Source organism: Puma concolor, chromosome B3 (genome assembly GCF_028749965.1).
Source record: "Puma concolor isolate L17-30 chromosome B3, mPumCon1.1.hap2, whole genome shotgun sequence".
Classification (NCBI taxonomy): Eukaryota; Metazoa; Chordata; class Mammalia; order Carnivora; family Felidae; genus Puma; species Puma concolor.
In genome coordinates this window covers 12,412,771-12,432,673 of record NC_141672.1, presented here as the reverse complement: position 1 = coordinate 12,432,673, position 19,903 = coordinate 12,412,771, and the positions used below count along the sequence as shown (strand labels likewise).

General features: G+C 54.7%; 1 protein-coding gene across 6 annotated transcripts in view; it reads right to left on the bottom strand.

The window, feature by feature from the left end:
* The window catches only part of ITPK1 (inositol-tetrakisphosphate 1-kinase), a 180,310-nt gene that overhangs the window by 33,549 nt on the left and 126,858 nt on the right, over positions 1 to 19,903 (bottom strand). For all 6 annotated transcript variants that reach the window (XM_086708958.1, XM_086708956.1, XM_086708957.1 and 3 more), the window contains one exon: positions 15,650 to 15,767. In XM_086708958.1, coding sequence (XP_086565084.1) covers positions 15,650 to 15,767 — 118 coding nt within the window. The remainder of the gene's footprint in view (positions 1 to 15,649; positions 15,768 to 19,903) is intronic.

Genomic DNA, 19,903 nt, shown 5'->3' with positions numbered 1-19,903 from the left:
CAGCCTCGCGTGTTCCAGCACCACCGCTCTCCTGCCCTGCTACCTTGTCTGATTGCTCAAGTCTCGGACCCTGTTATATTTCCACAAGTTTGGGGTTTGACTCAGGAACCAGGCAGTACGTTCCTTGGGGTCAGGATCCAGCCTTCCCCCCCTCCAGCACTCCTCTGAGGTGGCAGCAAGAAACATCTCTCTGGCAAGTGCGCATGTGTGAGATGAACCGGGAGACAGAATAAAAGTGAGCTATGAGCACTGGAAACAACACAGAAGGGGAAGCTGGGAGCCAGCACAAAGGGGGTGGCCTGCAACTCCCCAAGCGGCCACTATGTGGCGCCGCTGGTCTGGGACAGCCCTGATGACTGGCACTGGGCTGGAAGGGGTAAAGCCCTGAGAGCCTGGCCTGCCAACCTGCAGGCGCCACTGTCCATGACTCATTTAGTGCTTGACTGTCCAAAGTCACTTTCCCTCTGCCGGTAAGCTGTTAGGGGCCAGAAGCCACATGCTCTTGAATTCTAGGCAGGGAAAGATGCTCCGAGCATTCTGGGTAAACCAAATTTCAGCCTGACAGCAGCTCTGAAGATAATCTGAAGGGCTCTTCGGCTCATGGTGATGGCAGCCCCCCTGTAACTTGGAACAGTCGAGTCACAGGCATGTGGGGGTGGGAGAGCTGCGACAGGCCCGGGCTGGGAGGCCAGGAAGGGCCCAGAAGGCAGGCCCATGGCTGAGAGGAAGAGGATGTGGGAACCGGTCTCTGATCTGGAGCTGAGCCTGGGCCTGCAGAGGGCATCCCTGTCCTTGGCACAACTTCCTGCTGTCACTGCCCAGAGCACAGTGTCCTGTCCACCTGGCCTGGCCAGGAAGGGCTCCGGCACTATCTGAGCAACCGTTTGCCCTTCCCCAGGCAGCACTCCGTCCTCACCTCTCCACTCTCCTGGGCGAGTCCTCTCCTAGGACGTCCTCACTGCACATGTCTCCAACCACCTGCCACCCCTCCATCAGCTAAGTCAGAATCTGTTCTTCCTTGTTGCCGATTCCCGCCAGTTATGCCTACGAATGGTCCCTTGAGCTGTCCTCTCTGTCCCCGAACACCTACTTCCCCAGTTCATTCTGCACTGTTTATGGCAGGTGACTCACCTCTCCCTGTACCCTGAGGGCCCCTTGGATTTGTTGGGGGGATTTGAGTTGCGCTTCAAAAGGGTGGAAACAATTGGACGGCAGTGACATCATCGTGCATATCTTCAGACCATTCATAGCCTCGGATGAGATGAAACCGAAATAATATGTTTTGTTTGGTTTAAGACCATTGCAGCCCTCAAAGCCGGCATGCCCTGGGGATGTGGGGACTGGGGAGCCTGACTCATGGAAACCACCTGGAAATCTGCCGGGACTCCGGGTCAGTCCCAGGAGAAGCGGTTCCTCACCCTCCTAGCCGGCCCCTCGTAGCCTACGGGTATACGCACTAGTGGGCCAAGTGCCTGGGTTCCAATCCTAGGGCCCCTGGCTCACCCTGAGCTGCTTCTCCGTGCCTCAGTTTCCACATCTGCAAGATGGGGATAACAGCGGTAGCTACCACCCCAAGGACCACTGGGAGGACTAAATAAGACACCGTGAGTTACCGTGCCGGGACCGCAGGTAGTAAGCAATAAGCAGCAGGAGACATGGCTTCACTGCTGTTACTAGTCACAGCTGGGTCTGCTCTCCTTCCTCCCCGAGGTCCAGCCAACACCCCAGGGTCCAGGCCGAACCTACGACAGAGCTGAGGGCTCCTCAGGAGCTAGGACTGTCTCAGGACTACTAGGCATAGGGCAGGGGTGCCCTCTTCCAGCACCTGCTGTGGGACAAGAGAGGAAAGAGGGCCCTGCTCACACCGCCCAGGCACTGAGGAGCTCAGATGGAGCCAGAGGGCAATCGAAGCTGACAGGGAGAGCGGCCCACAGGGAACCGCGTCCCTGAAAGGCAGGCAGGACTGGGTGTCGCTCATCAGTCCAGTTTATCCAGAGCAGCTGAAGGGAGGAAGGGCGTGACACCTCAAAGGGCCTGTGAGGACAGGGGGTGTGAGGCAAGGCCCGCCAGGGCTCCTTCTGCCCAGGTCACCGACCACACAGACCAGGCAGGGGCCAGGAGGCCAACGGGCACAGGGTCGGGCCCGGGCGGCATTCCCCCCCAGGACGCCCGAGGGGAGCAGCAGGGGAAGTGAGGGGAGAAGTGGCACCTCCCGAGAAGGGGGGGCCTTGTGCTGTCTCCTTTCTGCTCACACAGAGCAGAGGGGGAAGCTGGGGTGAGGGAGGCCCGGCAGGAGCGACGGGTGGAAGCCTTGCCTATACCTCCCACCCCACCCACCCCTGAGTTCTGGACAAAACAGGTTTCGCTCAGTCTCTCACACAAGCTCCCACCTCTGGGCTCACGCCCCAGCATGCGCCTCCCAATCCTGGTACCCAGTCACCCCTGACAGGACTGGGGGACCGCCTTGCTCACCTCAGTACACGTGGGGCCTGTCCTAGAGCCGAGAACGCTGCAGGCCTGCCCTGGCTATGCTCTGCGGAAAGCTGCGCGGGCCTGCAACGCGGCTCCCGAGAGGTGGACCCAGGCAGGCGCACACAGCCCAGTGCCAGGTCTCCACTCACGGGATTCTCCTAGCAGCGCTATGCACAGATCACGACCGTCACCTCCACTGTGCATGGAAGGACACTGAGGCCCCGGGAGGGTACGTTCTGTCCTCAGGGCCGAAAGCCAGTAATGTGGCAGAGCCAGCTTCCACGCAGGCAGCCTGGCTCCACAGCCATGCCCTCAGCGCGGCAGCCTAAGTAGAACCTCACTGCCCTCCTCTCCTCAGTCCCACTGAAGGTCTCTGGGCCTAGAGGGAGTTAGAGAGGCGTCAAGCTGGGTACGCGTCCCCAACACTGTGTGACTGGATATCCCAGGCTGCCTGAGTATGTGCGACCTTGAGGAAGTTCCTCACCCCTCCATGCCTTGGTTTCCTGGTCTGTAAAATGGGGGTAAGAACAGTCCTCAGTCCTGTCCGTGGGCCTGCTGCCGGGATCAAACGAACTGACCTACAGACACTTCAAACAAAAACTGGCACACGGCAGGTACGGAGTGACAGATCCCGCCATCCCTCCGCCTTGAGTACCGGTGCGGTTACTCGAAGGGCTACCATTTTAAAAAGTCTAAGATCACCTCAGTGGGCCCAGCACTGCCCTGCGTGGCCCGACAAGGCCCTGGGGAGAGGGAAAAGCAGGGAGTGGACGTGGAAGAACATCGCGCCTGCGTTTTCCTGCCTGGAGACGGTGCCGTTGACGCCAAGCATTAAGGGAGATGGAGCCTCCTCGTCCATCTGTCCACCGAGACAGAACTGGGACTCTTAAAGCGGACCGGCAGCCAACATGCGGGCCATCTCCCAGGGGGCCACCACTCTCCCCTCGCAGAGCGCTCGGCTTCGAGCAGCATCCTCAGGCTCAGAAGACAAGGTCAGATGTGAGCTGTCAGTCCCCAGCGCAGGATCAGAAAAACAGCGGCGTCAGCAACGGGCCGAGAGAACATGAGACAGACGAAACGTTCGCAGGCCTCACAGTGTTCTCAGCCACGGCCAGAGCTTTCTGAGGCAACGGAGTGAAAACTCCCTGGCAGTCTTCTCCAAAGGTGGCCTCGCTGACATGGGTCCTTGACTTGACTGTCGTTTGGAGCCAGTGGGTGGAGGGCACTCTTCACCAGCGGCTGCAGCCCCTACCCTGCTCCCTGGAGGCTCTGAGGGCCCCAAAGGCCTTGCCGCAGCTGCTACCTCCCTGCCCGCAGCTTGAGCCTCAGGCTCTCTGGCTACAGGTGAGTTGTCGGGGTGGTGGCGGGAGGAGGGGGCAGACACTGGAAGATGTGGAATCAGCCCGAAACTGAGGGAGGGGGGTTGCTTGTGGGCAGGGACAGAGAGAAAGAAATGCCACAGCTCGGACATCTCCCGGTCTGACACGGCCCTGGTCAGCTGGATGAGCAGTTTCCTCCCATCTGACTTAGCTAATGACCTGCTTCATCTCCAGGGCCCAGAGTGCTGTTTGCACTGGGACGTTCACAAAGCCCCGGAACAGAGGAGCCAGACACGGGCCCAGGCAGAGACACGGACATTCCTGAGCCCTATTCCAGCTGATGGAAACGGCTGCTGGCAAAATGTGGATTAACTCCATGGCAGCTGTTTCCAGTGATTTATGGCCCCTTCCGGACTGAGGCAGACACCCGCTGCCCCCACTCAGCTCCAGCTCCCAAAATGCAGCAGCCTTTTTTTGTTTTCAAGACGTTTCAAAAATAATGTTTAAAGTGCTCTCTCTGGCAGCTCATATTCTAAAAGCAGAACAGAAAATGTTAGCTTGGCCCCAGTGCAAAGATGAAGCTTCCATCGATGAAACAGTCTATATTTTAAACAAGGAGACAACTTCCTTAATCCAGAAAGGATGGTAACCAATCAGGAAGAAGAAGACCACCAACCCAACAGAGAAGTGGGCAAATGAAGAGACTCACACATAGAAGAAATGCAAAGGGCCAATAAGCATATAAAGAGATGCTCTATCAGGGATGCCTGGGTGGCTCGGTCGGTTAAGCGTCCGACTTCGGCTCAGGTCATGATCTCACAGCTTGTGAGTTCGAGCCCCGCGTTGGGCTCTGTGCTGACAGCTTAGAGCCTGGAGCCTGCTTCAGATTCTGTGTCTCCCTCTCTCTCTGCCCCTTCCTCTCTCTCCCTCGATCTCTTAAAAATACATTAGCATTAAAAAAAAGAGAGAGATGCTCTATCTTGTCAATGACGGAAGAAATGCCCCTTAAGATAGGTATCATTTCCCTGGACGATGGGCACAGGAGAGTGACATTTACTCAAACTTTTTGAAGAACAATCCAGCGGTACCTGCCAATGTGAGCAATGTTTACAAAAATCTCTCTCTGAGGAATTCTACTTCTAGGAATTAATGTTAGAGAAATATGCAAAAATCTATGTTTACTACAGCCCGATTGAATAAAAAAAAATTAAACTGGAATGTCCTTATGAGCTTAATATAATCAAGCAAATTATGATTCTATCAATCATGTGCTGAAATATTATGTTGCCACCAAAAAAGAGCCAAGCAGACCTATCTCCCTCATCTTTCATGGGCCATGGAAAGAAGCCAAGATACATACTAAGTAGGGAAAAAAACAAGCTTTATGAGAACACGTGTAGTCTGCTTCTGCTTCTTTTCTTTTTTAAAGTACATACATATATTTGTACGTGTATGAGAAGGGTCTAGAAGGGTGGATTCCACACCATTAAAAGCAGCTGCCTCTGGGAAGTGAGTCACCAACAATCAGGGCCCTGCCTGTTGATATGGAGGGAATTCAAGGTCAGGTTTGTGCAGAGTTGGAGGTGAGCGGCGCTCAGTCTGGGGATTCTTAAAGTGTGGTGGGCGGGGCAAGCCTTTCACCAGAAGCCCTACAGAGAGGAGGAGGGGGGCCTACGGGCCTACAACTGATTGGGGGGGAAAGCCGAATACTGCCATATTCCATTGATTCTAAGACATGTGTTTTTTCTTTTTTCTTTTTCTTAAATTTTTTCAAGTGTTTATCCATTTTGAGAGAGGAGGAGAGCGAGCAGGGGAAAGGCAGAGAGAGAGAGAGAGAGAGAGAGAGAGAGAGAGAGAGAGAGAGAATCCCAAGCAGGACCCACACCATCAGTGCAGAGCCAACACAGGGCTTGAACCCACAAACCATGAGATCATGACCTTAGCTGAAATCAAGAGGCAGACACTTAACTGACTGAGCCACCCAGACGCCCCTAAGACATATGTTTTTTCATTTTCCATCTCGGAGGTTGAGATGTGTCTCATCATTGATGCTGTATCACAATTTAATTAGCACTTTCCCCCATTTGTGGGATATAAACTACCACTATATCTTACCATCAGTGGTGAAATTCATCACACCACCCTCCAGAAGACTCGAGAGTCAAATTGACATATTAAAGGCTCTGAGAAGTCCTGTGGCAAAGAACTTTCTCCAACGCAATCCCCTTTCTTCCTCCTTAATTCTCATCTTCACCTTTCTCTTTACTTACAAATGAGAATATGCTAGGGCTCCACGAAGTGCCCTCTTATGGATGTCTGCAAAAGCCCTGGTTTGAAGAAGGGCATGCTTATTTTTAAAAATTCGATATAATGACCATTTGGCAAGTACCACAGTAGCAACACTTGTCATCAAGAACCATCAATGGTTCTAAAATAGCAGGAAAAGTATGACGAGAAACAGGGTGTCTGCAAAGGTTATAAGGTCTGCAAAGTTATAAGATAACTGCTAATTACAGAGAAAAATAGAAACGAACAGTAGAGAAACGTGACACACAGCACTCCGACCAAATGATCAGTTAACCAGATAGAACACACAGAACGTCATGCCCTCCTGATAGACAGGATGTGCAAAGGAGGGCACGGCATTGCTGGTGTGGCGTTCCTGCCCAAAATGCAGAATGTCAACCGAATCCCGTTAACACTGGAAAACATCTGATAAACCCAAGGTGAGGCTGGCAAAATAAATGGGCAGGGCTCTTCCAAACTGCCCGGGTCACGAAAGACAAACAGCCTGAAGCCCTGCCCCAGATGGGAGGAGACCACAGACAAGAACGACCAGGAGAAGGGCAGCGGTGAGAAAGCTGGTAAAACTGTTAATCAATGGCATTGCTACTGATGTGAATTCCCGGGCTTAGAGAACTGTATCACAGTCACATGAATGTTGACACAAGCCACAGCTGTGGAAGGGCATAAGGAAACTTAGTGTACCATTTTTCGCAACTTTTTTGGTAAATCTAAAATTACTTAAAAATAAAAAAATTACACTAAAAACTGTATAATGTGAACTTAACCATAAAACTATAATAACTGATAAAAAAAAAAAGGCAATGGAAACAGGACAAAAGCCTTGAGTGTGCTACATGAGGGGTCACCCTGAAAATTCTTGTTTGGGGGGAAATAAACCCAGGCGATGCATTGACAAACATGGGACTGGGTGTTCGGGGAGGATGGAAGCAGAGGGGAGCACTGCCCTGGAGGGGCCTGGTCTCGTGGGGGTCGGAAGGCCCACAATCCAGCTCACCAGCACAAATCTAGTGCTAAACAGAAGAGAAAGAACTCAAGATTGGCAGGGTCACAACACACATGGTGTGGTCTGAAACCACAATGCAGTGTCACCCAGAATTACTGTCTATTGAGTAAGCCTTAAATGCATAATCATGTTTCATTCTCACAACCACCCTATGAGGAAGGTGCTACTATGATTATCCCCATTTTACAGATAGGAAAACTCAGGCTCGGGACAGTTAAATAACTTGCCTAAATGCACACAGCTAATGTAAAGACAGCATCCGAACCCAGGCAGTCTGGCTCGTGATGCTTCTGAGGAGACTGCTACAGAGGTGTGAGGCCCATGGAAAGAGCACCGAGTGGTGCTGGCTCAGTCCTACAACTTCTCTGGGCCCCTTTCCTCATCTTAAAGATATAGAGAAGAGCAGCTTTGGAGGCACTGAGAGCTCAAGATCTCTTTCAACTGGAAAGACACAAAGTGGACCTTAAATTCACACTACAGTGTAAATGACTAGTATCTGATACTTTCTGATCAACGTGACCAACAAGTATGTTTTGAGTATCGGTCTGTCCTACTATGTCCCAGGGAAAAGACGTTGAGATTTCTTATTGTGGGTGCTGGGAGACTCTTGAGTGTGATGGGGGATGTGGGGCAGGTTCCTGGGAGTCTCAAGTCTGCAGGGGTTGGCCATCACAACAAGGGGAAAGAAACTCCAGAAAAGGGAGCCAGGGTCTCAAAGACAAACAGCATCTGGCTCACCAACTGGCCCTGGGGGGAAGCCCTGCATATTCAGGGAAGAAAGGACCGGCCTGGAGGAGCCATCAGAGCCTGGTGGGGTCAGTCAGGAGGGGTGGAGGGGTGTGTCTCGGGGTCAGGAGGAGACAGTGGGGTCTGTGTGCCAGCAGACGAGCAAGAAGCCTGGTATCTCATCCAGAGATACTGGGCTAGACGGAGCTGGAGGGAGGCACCCGTGGGGGAAGGGGCTGCCCCTGTTTGGCTGCTATAGTCCCAAAGGCTTGGAAGGTCCAGTGAGAAGCTCTGAGGGCACAAACAGGAAAGTTCTTTCCAAGAACGGACCTGAGTCTCCTTGGGAGGCTGCAAAGCAGCCACCATGAGAGCCCACTCCACTCCCGGAATCTCTCCTTGTAACCTCCAGTCCTGTGTCCTAGACTATGGCAGAGGGAGTGAGGAATTTGGCAGAGGACTGCCAAAGAGAGAAGGTCAGCGCCAGCATGGAGGGGGCACCCCTATCAGGCCGCCATGGCAGCGGGAAGGCAAGGTGGGGAGCTGGGTGCTCGTCTGCTGTCATTCGGTCAGACCATACCAGCTCTGGGACTCTGGCTTCCGGTATAACTGCAGAAAACAAGAAGTGAGGGGACACCTGCACCCTCCCCCCCAAAGGGAGTCACTGCATCTCCACGTCCCTGACCCAGTAAGACCAGCCCCTGGGCCCCGGCACTAGGAGGCCTGGACCTTGAGAGCTTTGAGGCAGAAGCTGAGTCTGTTTCCCCAGGGAACAGGGGCCACTGCCCTCCGGGCACAGCCCTCAGCCTTCTGGAACGCAGAATGTGTCAAGATGGAGGCTGCTGAAGAGCAGGCTGGGGTCTGTGCGTTCCCCAAGGTACCTGTCATCTCCCCGCTGCAGGCAGGCCAGGGTGGGGAGACACAAAGGAAACAGCTCTCGGGCAGGAGGAGAATGAGCAGGCCTAGGCCTGTGGGGGGCAGGCAGGGACAAGCAGTGAGCAGACGTGAGCCTGTGGGAAGTCCTCCCGTGCTCTGGGCTCTGCGGTCTCCACTGTGAGCCCGTCTGGCAGGGCCAACACCCTCAGGATTCCTGTGGGTGATACAGGGCCTCACTTCAGAAGGGGACCTCTGAGGGCTGAGGATGAGCCGGCAGGCAGGTGGGTGGAGAAGAGAGAGACACAAGAGTCCCTGCAGGGCCCGATGCCCAGACAGCAGCAGAGGTGAACCCTGGCCCCAGGCCCGCATGGCAGGTGTGGCCTCTGACCCGGAGCCAAGGACAGGAGCAGACCCCACCCAGGGTGAGCAGAGGGCACGGAGATGGGTGGGGTTCAGAGAATCAGCTGCAAAATGCATCTGGTGTAGGAAGGAGGCTTGGTTTTGGAGTCGGCACAGGGCTCGACGTGAAGACTTCTGAAACCCTCCCCTCTCTCAGCCTCCACTTTCTCGTTGCTGAGAGGATTCACCGCGAGGAGAGGAGGAGCTGCCCGCCCAGGGCCAGGCATGGTCCTCAGTACTATCCTCAGCATCTACCTCCTCTTGGCAGGTAACAAAGGGAGGCTCACCAGGGCACCGCCAAAATGCCACTAGGTTCAGGCCCAAGCACCACCTAATGCTGGGAAGGTGCCTCCCTCGGCCGGGCCCAAAGATGGTGCTCTACCCACCATCCTGCTCTGGCGACCCTCTGCCTCGATCTGAACACGGGGTCTCTACCTGGGTCACGGGAAGCAGCCGACATGAAAAATGAGGACAGTGTTTCTCCCACATGCCCCCAAGTCCAGGAGGGAAACCAGGAGCCAAGCACCCACCCAAAGCCCCCACCCCCACCCAAGCTTGTAGAGGCCCATTTGCACAGCCACCTGCTCCAGGAGTTTGCCCGGGCCCGGCCTGGTGCTCTGTCCCCTTGGCCTCAGCGCTGTCGGTCAGGCTGGCTGACACTCAAGGGAGACACAGGCAGGCAGGCACCGTAAGGCCTCCTGTGAAGCCCACTCAATGCGTATGGAGTGTTTATTTGGCAGGCTGTTTCAAAACCCCAGCCTCCTGCACAAAATCAGGCTGGAAGCTGGCTGACTTGGGACTGACAGTCCTTGGGGTGCGCTCACTCCCGTCCTCCTTGTCCTCGACTCCAGGCCCCGCCACCCACTACCAGTTTCTGCCACATGCCTCCCGCCTAGAACCTGGGCGCCCAGCAGGACCAAGGAGAGGGAGCCGACGGCATGGGACACCCAACTCTGGGCCACCCGCACTCGCTGCAACGAACAGGGCTCGACCCGCTGCACACTGGCCCCCAGGGAGGTGAAAGCAACCCCTCGGTACAGATGAGCAAACGACTCAGAGGGAACTCGTGACTGCGCAGGCCCAACGAGGGGAGCTGAACCCAGTCTGTCGGGACCAAAGTCTGTTCTCTTCCATCACCGTATGTGGCTGCTCTCAAACCGAACAGACGGGACTCCCGTTTCCTCCGGAACTCTGGGGCACAGAGCCTCAGTGACCGTTTCAAGCAGAGCTGCTCATTTCTCGGTGGCGTGGACCCCAGGGACCTTCTGGGGTCGGTGTCACCTCCTGAACAGCAGAGGGCACCCAAGAGTGCCACCAGCTGGCAGTCCCAGCAGAGCCCCTCTCTGTGTCCATCCAGGCCTCTGTCTCAGTCAGTCCGTGTCAGGGACGGGGTGTCGGTCCGGTCCGTGTCAGGGATGGCGTGGGAGGAGCAAGCAGTGCACCCAGGGTTTCAGGGACCAGCAGCTGAGAGCACAGACGGATGGCGCTCGGTTCAGATCCCAGCTCAGCCCCCCAAAGTAGTTCTGTGGCCTGAACTGACAAGCCCACGCACTTCAGTGTCGAACCTTTCTCATAGGGTCACTGCGAGGGTTAAATTAGCTAAAGTGCTTCGGACAGTGCCTGGTCTGCAGGAAGTGCTGCCTCAGTGCCCACCCAAGCCCCGACAGAGGAAGCTCAGAGAGGAAAGCGACCTCCTCAGGTCACAAGGCAGGGAGCACAGGCAGATCAGAGCCCCAAGCCTTGACCCCAAGCCCCTTCCCTGGCCTCTTCTTTCACACCCACAGGCCTGTGCGCCCCCCAGCTCCACCACACCCCTCCCCACTGGCCACCCTCACCCAACCGAGGCTCTGTGGGGAATTATTCCTCCAGGCTCTGAGGAATGTTCCTTTCTCTTCACTTGCCATCTAGATGACTCCATTTTCAATCCAGCTTCCCAATGGCCTCCAAGAGGAGCCCTGATTAATTTCCCATAAAACCACAGGCAAAATTGCTCCATCAGTGGTGTGCACCTCCCTCTCCAGGGAGGCCTGGCGTCCTGATGGCCATCTGTCACCTCCAGAGCACGTCACCCATCACCCACAGCTGTCATCAGCTCTGAAGGGTCCTGAGCCCTCTGTCCCGACACCCTCCATCAGCCACTGGCCCCACCCCACCCCTGACTCCCGGGGTCAAGAAGACAAGCCTGTGTCATCCAGTCACAGCCCAGCTTGCTCTCGTATCGCGTTGGCCAGTTCAGGAGCCAGCCAGAGCCTTGCCCAGAATTGCTCAGCTGGGGTGGCAGAGCCAGGCCTGGGCCTCGGGGTTTCCATCTCAAAATCTTGGCCCTGGGCGGCAAAGCAGGTGGCAGGGAGAGAAAAGGCCTGCAGACACGTGCTGGGCAATCACGACTTACTGCCCCAGCCTCCCTCCCCTCACTCCCTCCCCGTCCCAAAGCCTGCACCAGGCAATGTTTCATTTCTGGGAGGTTCCTGCACTTGGTCTGAATTGGATCCAGGTTAGTGCCATCTGTTGCCTCTGGCTAAGGGGTGTGGGTGTGACCCTGCCCAGAAACAGTCATCTATTAGAGAAACCTGTGGCCCAAACGCTCTGGGGTGGTTCACTCTGCAAGCCTAGTGACCTGACACTGCTTTGAGCTGCTGTGTGGAAGGAGCTTACTGCTAAGGTCACAGGCTGAGGCCACAGCCTCTGGCTACCTGGAGGAGAAATTGTCATTCCAAGAATCATTCACCCATGGATTCCCCATGTAGCAACCCACTTCCCGGAAGGAAGGAAGGAAGGAAGGAAGGAAGGAAGGAAGGAAGGGGTCTCAGATGGACTAACTGTCCCTCAAATCTGTTCTCCCTCTTCTTCCACAGTGACAAAGCTCGCACATTGTAGCTGGGCACATGGCTGCCCAGAACAGAAAGCACATTCCCCGACTCCCTTGCAGCTCAGTTTGGGACTCAGTCCCGGCCGTGGACAGAGCATCGTGGTGTGGCTTCCAGGGCCTTTCCTTACAGATAACTAAGGCTGTTTCCCCTTGCTTCCTTTTCCTTAGCGCCTCCCCACCCTTATGTCTAGATCTTGGATGTGACGGCTGGAGTCTCAGCAGCACCACTGTGGACCAGGAGGCCCACATCACAGAACAATCAGCTGGAAGAAGTCTGGGTTCTCCCTCTGGGCTTTTCCATGACATGGAAACGAAGTCCCATCTGATTTAAGCCACCGTTACTTCCGGTCTCTGTTGCTACGGCAACCCTAGCACTAACCAAATGGGCAAATGTTAGCCGGTCCGAGACAGAGAAAGGACCCCGCCTCCCCTCCAGGCTCTGGATTAGAAGAGGGTGAGGTCTGGGAGCATGGAACCGAGATGGCACCCAGGTAGTCTGACGGGGAGCCAGGGGCTCCAGACAGCAGGCCTCCCCTGTCTGCACAGCTGATGCTGAACGCTGCACGTTGAGACAGAAGGCCTGCCTGGGCGTGGACCCCTCCACTCCCCGCCCCCCCCCCCCGTGCCACACCCACCCTCACTGAGCAGGCAGCCCTGGTCACCTCCCCTAGCAGCCTCCCCGGGTCTGTCCCTGCAGCAGCCCAGGCTCTCCGAGGCAGAGAGAGCCACCTCAGCTGAAGGACAGGACACCTCAAGGAGGTCTCCACCCAGCCCCTTCTTCCCACGCAGAAAGTGTCACTTGGACTGCTCTAATTGCCTGAGGAGCTTACAGGGTAATCACGGCCATTTACAGTACGCTTAACAGGCTGCCTCCAGGAATAGCAGGAGTGGGGCGGAGGAGTGCCGGGGATGTGCCTCCCAGAGAAGGTTCTCTGCCTCTGCAGGGAGGAGGAGCCTCCACTCCGGGAGGATGGAAGGTGGGAGCCCGCAGTGCTTCCACAAGAACAGCCGTGGGGGGATGGGGGCAGGAAAAGGCTCCAGGAAATCCCAGCTTCTGCCCACCCTCCTGGAAGAATGCCAGCCCAGCTCAGTGTGCACGATAAGGAAAATCCAGGGCGCAGCGGTCATGGCCCACCCACAAAACAATTCCTGCTGGCCTAGGACCAAGCCTGCCTGGAGGGTTTGGTCAACACGTTCTTGCTGGCCATGGAGGGGGCTTCCCCACCCCCCAATCCTGCAGGCAGCTCCCGAGCTGATGACACCTGAGTTTGAGGTTTCTCGGACCCGGCAGCATGGGGTCTGATTCCCTCCCCACTGGGGGTCGGTCACCAGGCCCTCACACCTATGGCTCGGTGTGGGGCACCCTTACAACAGCATATAGGTAATGCCCATTAGAACCTGTCCCCGGGCCACACCTACACTGATCGCAGGTATATTCGAACCCTTCACTCACCAGCTCACACCCTTTCAATGGCTGCTCATGAGCGAGGTCCCCAACTGCACAAGGCATTCCAAGTCCCCCACACCGACCCAACGGTCTGCAGGCCACACACAAGCCCCCCACGCTGCGGCCCTCTCCCACTCTGCTCACACAACAGCCTGATCTGGGAGGCCCAGGCTGTCCCCCTCAGTCTCGCCCACCAAGGACAGCCCTGCTTCTTGTGCACACTCACAGTCCAGGCCCAGGCTCACCCTTGACCCCAGCCCTGATTCTCTAGGCATGAACACTGAGAGAGACTCCAAGATCCAGTCCAGACGCTCCAGCCCCTGCTAGGGTAACGGGAGCTGTGCCAACAGCTGCCATTCCCGGTGACACCATGAGCCAGGACCCATGCTAAGTGCTCATCAGATGTCATCCCAATTAGCTCAACCCCAGACCCTGTGGATAAACCACTTATTACCAACATCTTACAGAAAACAAGCAGAGCTAGGTCAAGGGACTTGGTCAAGGCCACATGGCAACAAGAGCCCAGATTCAGATACAACCTCAGTCTGTCTCCCCCCAAAGCCTGTGTTCTTTGCTCTGAAAAAGCCGTCTCAGTGGTGACCTCCCTGACCCCATTAGAACACCTCACTCTTCTCATGGACTTGACACAAGACATGGCTGCTGACCTCAACTCCTCCCGCTAATTGGGCCTTCTCATCAGGACTGGAGTCATCTCCTGTCCCTTCACACAGTTGATATCCAATGCCCACAACTCCTGAGAAGAGGAGGATTTCCAGAAGCAAAGTTTAGCCACAATGTCCCTATGGATCTTCCTTCTCATCGGAGGGTTCTAGTGGGACCCAGGGAAACGATGCAAAGGGAAGGGAAATTGACATCATCACTGGCCATTCCAGGCCCAAGGGAAAACGGATGCTGGCATGCTGAGAGAGCCTGGCATTTGGGGGCCACCCAGGAAGCCCATGCTCTATGCCACCTGCTAAATGCCAGACACCCAGGGAAACAGGCCTCGAGACCCCCTCCAGGACAGCCACGTCCAACACCCAGCTCTTCCACAGGGCACGTTCCAACTCTCCTGGCCAAGGTCCATGACTGCTCCATACAAGGTGCTTGTCAGATCCAGGGCCCTCTGGCCATGAACATGTAAGTTAAGCTTAAGGGCTAGGAGCTAGGAGCCCGAGTTGGAGAGACCGGACTGGATGCTGGCTCTGTGACCCACAGGCTGTGTGATGTCAGTCCATCTGCTAAGCTCTCAGTCTCCACTACTGTCTGCAAAACAGAATGACCAAAGCCACCTTCATGAGCACTGGAAGAAGGAATGTAAGAAGGCATAACCTTGCAGACAGGCTGCCTCTGGTCCGGCAAAGCCCAAGTCCCCACCGGTTCCACCATCACACAAAACAACGACGGACCAAGTCACTAGGGTTCCGGGTTCAAGGCAGCCCAGACAGGCCCCACTCATGATCTGGATGGCAGGAACGGGGGCTATACGATGAATCTTCATACAGGCCCAGGACACAGGCAAAGCACTTTTCCTTAAAATTAAACCAGAACTCTCAGCAGGGAATGCTGGGACCAGGCAAAGAGAACTAAGTCACTGTTAACACGAATCTTTCCAAAAAAGCCCTTCTCACATAAATAAACACCTCAGGAAGGCAGTCCCACTTCTCTGGGGCTGCCCAGCCCAGGGAGGTGGGGAGAATGAGTCCTCAAGGACAAGAGGATGTGGCTGGCAGGAAAAGCTCCCGCAGCTAAGCGGGAGGCGCCTGTCCTCCAGAACAGAGCGTACCCCACGAGGTCCAGCCGCCACATTACACATCTCCATGTGTTTGATTAAAGGCCCTTCAATTTCTGTTTGTCTCCTTTGCCCGGTTACATAACTCCCCTTCCCCACCCGCTGCTCAGCTATTCTACACACACTCCTGCTCTCTAACCACTGTGTTATCGGGACACTTCATCGCCACTCTGTGGGTTTAAGACAACAAAACAAAACCGTCTTGAAGTGGTTGCAGCCACTCTCTCTCCCAATGAGCACCCTGGGGCTTTTCTTTCCTAACTCTGCTGGTCACAGGAGAGAAAAGGGCCCTCCCAAGAATGTGCGCCCCCACGGAATTCAACTGCTACCTGTCCCAAAGGGCCTAAAAAGATCAGACACTCCCCCGCCCGCCTCCCACCCCATGCAGTGGCCTCCCTGTGACGGCCACCTGCCACAGGCACCAAGCCACATGTGTCCGTACCTTTCATGTAGGCCTCGATCTTCCGGATGAGTTCATAGGACTTGGAGCGGTCAAGCAGGGTCCTGATGGCAGGAAGGGGGTCCAGGACAATGGTCTCAGGGTGCGCATCGATGTATTCCTGAAAGGAAAACACATCTCTTCTGGTTGGAGGTGGGGGACTGACGCTGACATGAGGCTTCCGCAAGATGCCATCCCACGTGCCCTTGCCTCATCCATCCCTCCCTTCCCCCTCCCTCCACCAGCCCTGCCTTCCGTCTGGGGGTCCACACAGTCTGGGGAAGCTGCCCCCACGCACTCAGCCACACCGAGATCACATGACATTGGTCAGACCAATCAGCATATTCCACCCCGGCCACTGGTTCAGGAGAGAACATGTGACCAGAGTCGATCCAATCAGAGGCAGGCTTGGAGTTCTCACTAGGAATGCTGGGACAAGACCATCGTCTTCCACACTGGGGAGAAGAGGAAGCACAGAGACTGTGCAGCGGGGAGCAGTCACCCTGAGATGCGAAGGCAAGGCCGGACAAAGCCAAAGCTCAGAAATGGAGCCCAAAGGGAGAAAAACAGAGCTGAGAAAAAGGAGCACAACCAGGTCCTGATCAGCCCGTCTGGCCCCTGGATAAAGCCTCACCTGAAACTAGATCTGCTCCGTGTGTGGACTGCACTCAAGGAGAGTGGCCCGGCACCCTGCTCTGATAAGGATTCTGAGGCAGGGCCAGCGAGAGCGGAACGCTCTCAGTAGAAGGTCTCAGTAGAAGGAATGAACGCATTCAGTAGAAGGTCTGCGTGAAGGCTTGTTGACCAACACACCACAGGGCAGCCACCTTGCCTCAAGTGCTCCCGACAACATGCTTCTTCAGTACCTACTAGCTTGAGGGTTAGACTCTGGGCATGCAAGCAAACTATGGCCAAACCGGCCTTCAAGGAAGTTACGGTCTCCTTGGGAGAAATGACGCTAATGCACGTGGGGAACAAGAAACTCTGACAGAATTCAACATGAAACTGAGCAAAATATTTCCAGGAAAGGGAAACAAGGATCCCGGCCCTGCCCCTTGTCACCTCCGTGACTACACAAGCCATGCCATAGCAGTGGGCCAGAGCAGCACATCAGACAGACACAGTAAATGAGACCATCCCTCTGGCCCCAAAACACTGCGTTTCTAAGGATAAAAACATGGAGTGCTGGAGTAACGAGAGAGGGGCTCCGAGAAAAGACTGGGTGTAAGGGAGGCCATTCACCAGCTGTTGTTATTGTCAGCTGCATTGTGTTCTCCTCCACAGATCTGTTCAAGTCCTACTAAGCCCTGGTGCTTGGGAGTGTGACCTTATTTGGAAATAGTGTCTTTACAGATGGAATCAAGCTAAAATGAGACCATACGGGATTAGGATGGCCCCTAATCCATTGACTGGTGTCTTTAAGATGAGGACAATTTGGACAGAAAGGCACACAGGGAGAAGACCATCAGACAAGAGAGACAGTGACTGAAGTCATGCAGCTACAAGGCAAGGCTGGCCAAGGACTACTGGCCACTGCCAGAAAGTAGGAGAAATGCGGGGTGCAGATTCTCTCTTGGTGCCTCCAGAAGGAACCAACCCCGCAGACACCTTGACTTCAGACTTCTAGCCTCCTTAACTGTGAGAGGGAAAAAAACAAACTCCCGTGTTTTAAGCCACCCAGTTTGTGGTACTTTGTCAAGGCCACCCCAGGGAATGAATACACCAGCTTAATTCATCCCCCTGCCCGCCCAGTCTACCAGATCCGTCTGCGAGGTCAGCAAAGGCCAAGAAACAAAGCCACAATGCTTCTTTTCAAGTAAGCCTTATCAACAAAAAAGAAAGCTCCATTTGGAATTACTCCCCCCCACCACCACTTTTTTTTTCAGTGAACCTATTTTGGTTCCTAGTAATCATTTTTAAGAGCTCTCAACACAAAGCCAGAGATTTATATCTCCTTCTCCTCTGAAATCGGCTCCCTCCCTTGTGTTTCCCACCAAAGTATCTGGTTATGGGCTCATTTGTGTCTTTTTCTTTGAATCTCTAAAAATTTTTTCTGTCCCTAAGGGGTGGCCAGTACATGCTTGTGAGGAGCCCTTCTTCCCATCCTCACACCCACGAACTTCCTGGGGCGGACACGCTCTCATCCCCTCCTCCCTGCACACCCATCCCACAGATGTAAACACAGAAGAGAAGCCACCTTCCTCTTCTCCCTGCAGGAGGCGACTGTCAGCATTCAGCTCAGTGGCTAGCCCACCTCCCGGCTTATACAGAACAAGCCACCAAGCTGATGACGGCAAGCCCACATCTGACACCCACAGGGACCATGAAGGCAGGCTGAGAAGGGTCTTTTTTTTTTTTTTTTTTTTTTTAATTTAAGAGAGAATGTGTGTGAGCAGGAGAGAGGGGAAGAGGGAGAGAGAGAGAAAATCTCAAGCAGCCTCCATGCTCAGCACAGAGCCCGACTCGGAGCTCAGTCCCATGACCTTGGGATAAGGACCTGTGCCAAAATCACGAGGTGGACACTCAACCGACTGAGCCACCCAGGCGCCCCTGGGAAGTGTCCTTAAGGAAGGTGTATCCAGAGATGCCTACAGGCCAGGGACCGTGCCCAGATCCGCTCTCCTACAGCCTCGGCCTCGCCGAAGGGCTTGCAGGCTCCGCAACAGCAACTATCCGTGCCAGCACCACTCTTTTGAACCAGGTCTACACTGCCACAAGAGCATGCCATTCAGGAGACACCAAGATTCCCACATACACATGAAGTCATATTACTGTCTTCACGTAAAAGGTCATTCATTCAACCAACTGCACATCATTCACAGCGCTCAGATCATCGTGCAGAGTCCTAGAGACACATGGATGAATGAAAGCCTTTTATGCTTTGCCCTGCTGGATCTATAACCCTGGCCACTGAATTCACGTTCTGGGTTATGACCTGAAGGCACTGAACTACCCCAACACCCCCCCCCCCCCCGCCCCCCGCTCCCCTATCCCAACACTCCGGGAAGCAGCCTAGTGCAGAGGGAAGAGTAAGCGCCCAGGACTCAAGAAACCTATGCCCCCACTGTTATCACCTCCCAAGGTCACCTTGCGCAGGTCATCTGGCTTCTCTGGGTCTCAGTTCCCTCATCTGCGACTTAAAAGCCTAAATTGGAGGAAACTGCAGAGTGGTGTGTATGGAGGCAGACTTCAGGGCCACACATGGGGCCTGTTTTATTTATTTATTTATTTTTTTTTTTAATTTTTTTTTTCAACGTTTATTTATTTTTGGGACAGAGAGAGACAGAGCATGAACAGGGGAGGGGCAGAGAGAGGGAGACATAGAATCGGAAACAGGCTCCAGGCTCTGAGCCATCAGCCCAGAGCCCGACGCGGGGCTCGAACTCACGGACCGCGAGATCGTGACCTGGCTGAAGCCGGACGCTTAACCGACTGCGCCACCCAGGCGATGGGGCCTGTTTTAGAAGTGGACAGATAGCCACCTGCTAGAGGCATTGCAGGTAAAGGTGGGGACCCACGCACATGCTCGCTGCCTTCCTTCAAAGAGAAGGCAGTCCAGTATCAGAGATGCTCACTTTGATGGGCTAGCCCAATTCTCTCCCAGCAACTGAGTCCCATGAAGTCCGGACACGCTCCTTCCTCCCCCTCAAAAATCACCCCCTCCACCCCAGCCAAGCCCCAAGAGGAGTATCCGAGTGGTTGCTGGACCTTGTTCCACTTTTATGCATTAGGGCAGTGACCTTTAAAGAGAGAACTCAGAATCATTAAGACATGAATTTAAGCCAAACTCACGAGGGAAAGAAATTAGAAGAAACCAAAGGGGAAAATATCTGACAAGCAGGCGCCAACAAGCTTTTGACCCAGGATGAAAGCATCAGTATTAACAGAAGAATTATTCCTAAACACAATCTCTTTTGGGACAAGGACAGAGAGGGCAAAGAAAGAGTTTTTCCAATCGCCCCACTATCCACAAGTGGATTTCCTTCCAAGCCTTTCAGCTTATCTATTGTACCACAGGCCTCATGCATTTTTCACAAGTCTCTTAGAATTACCAAACAAATTGCTGGAAGGGTGAGCGCCCTGTACCGTTTTATCGCCACTCAGAAGAAGAAAGGCCCAAACGGTCTCCATGGCAAATGGTAAACACATGTTCCTTCAGCACGCCTGCCACCGAGCACCTACAAAGGGAGCCTGGACATTAGGGGGGAGCCTGAAAAGAGGGGAGAGCAGACACAGACGGCCCTGGTCAGGGGGCCA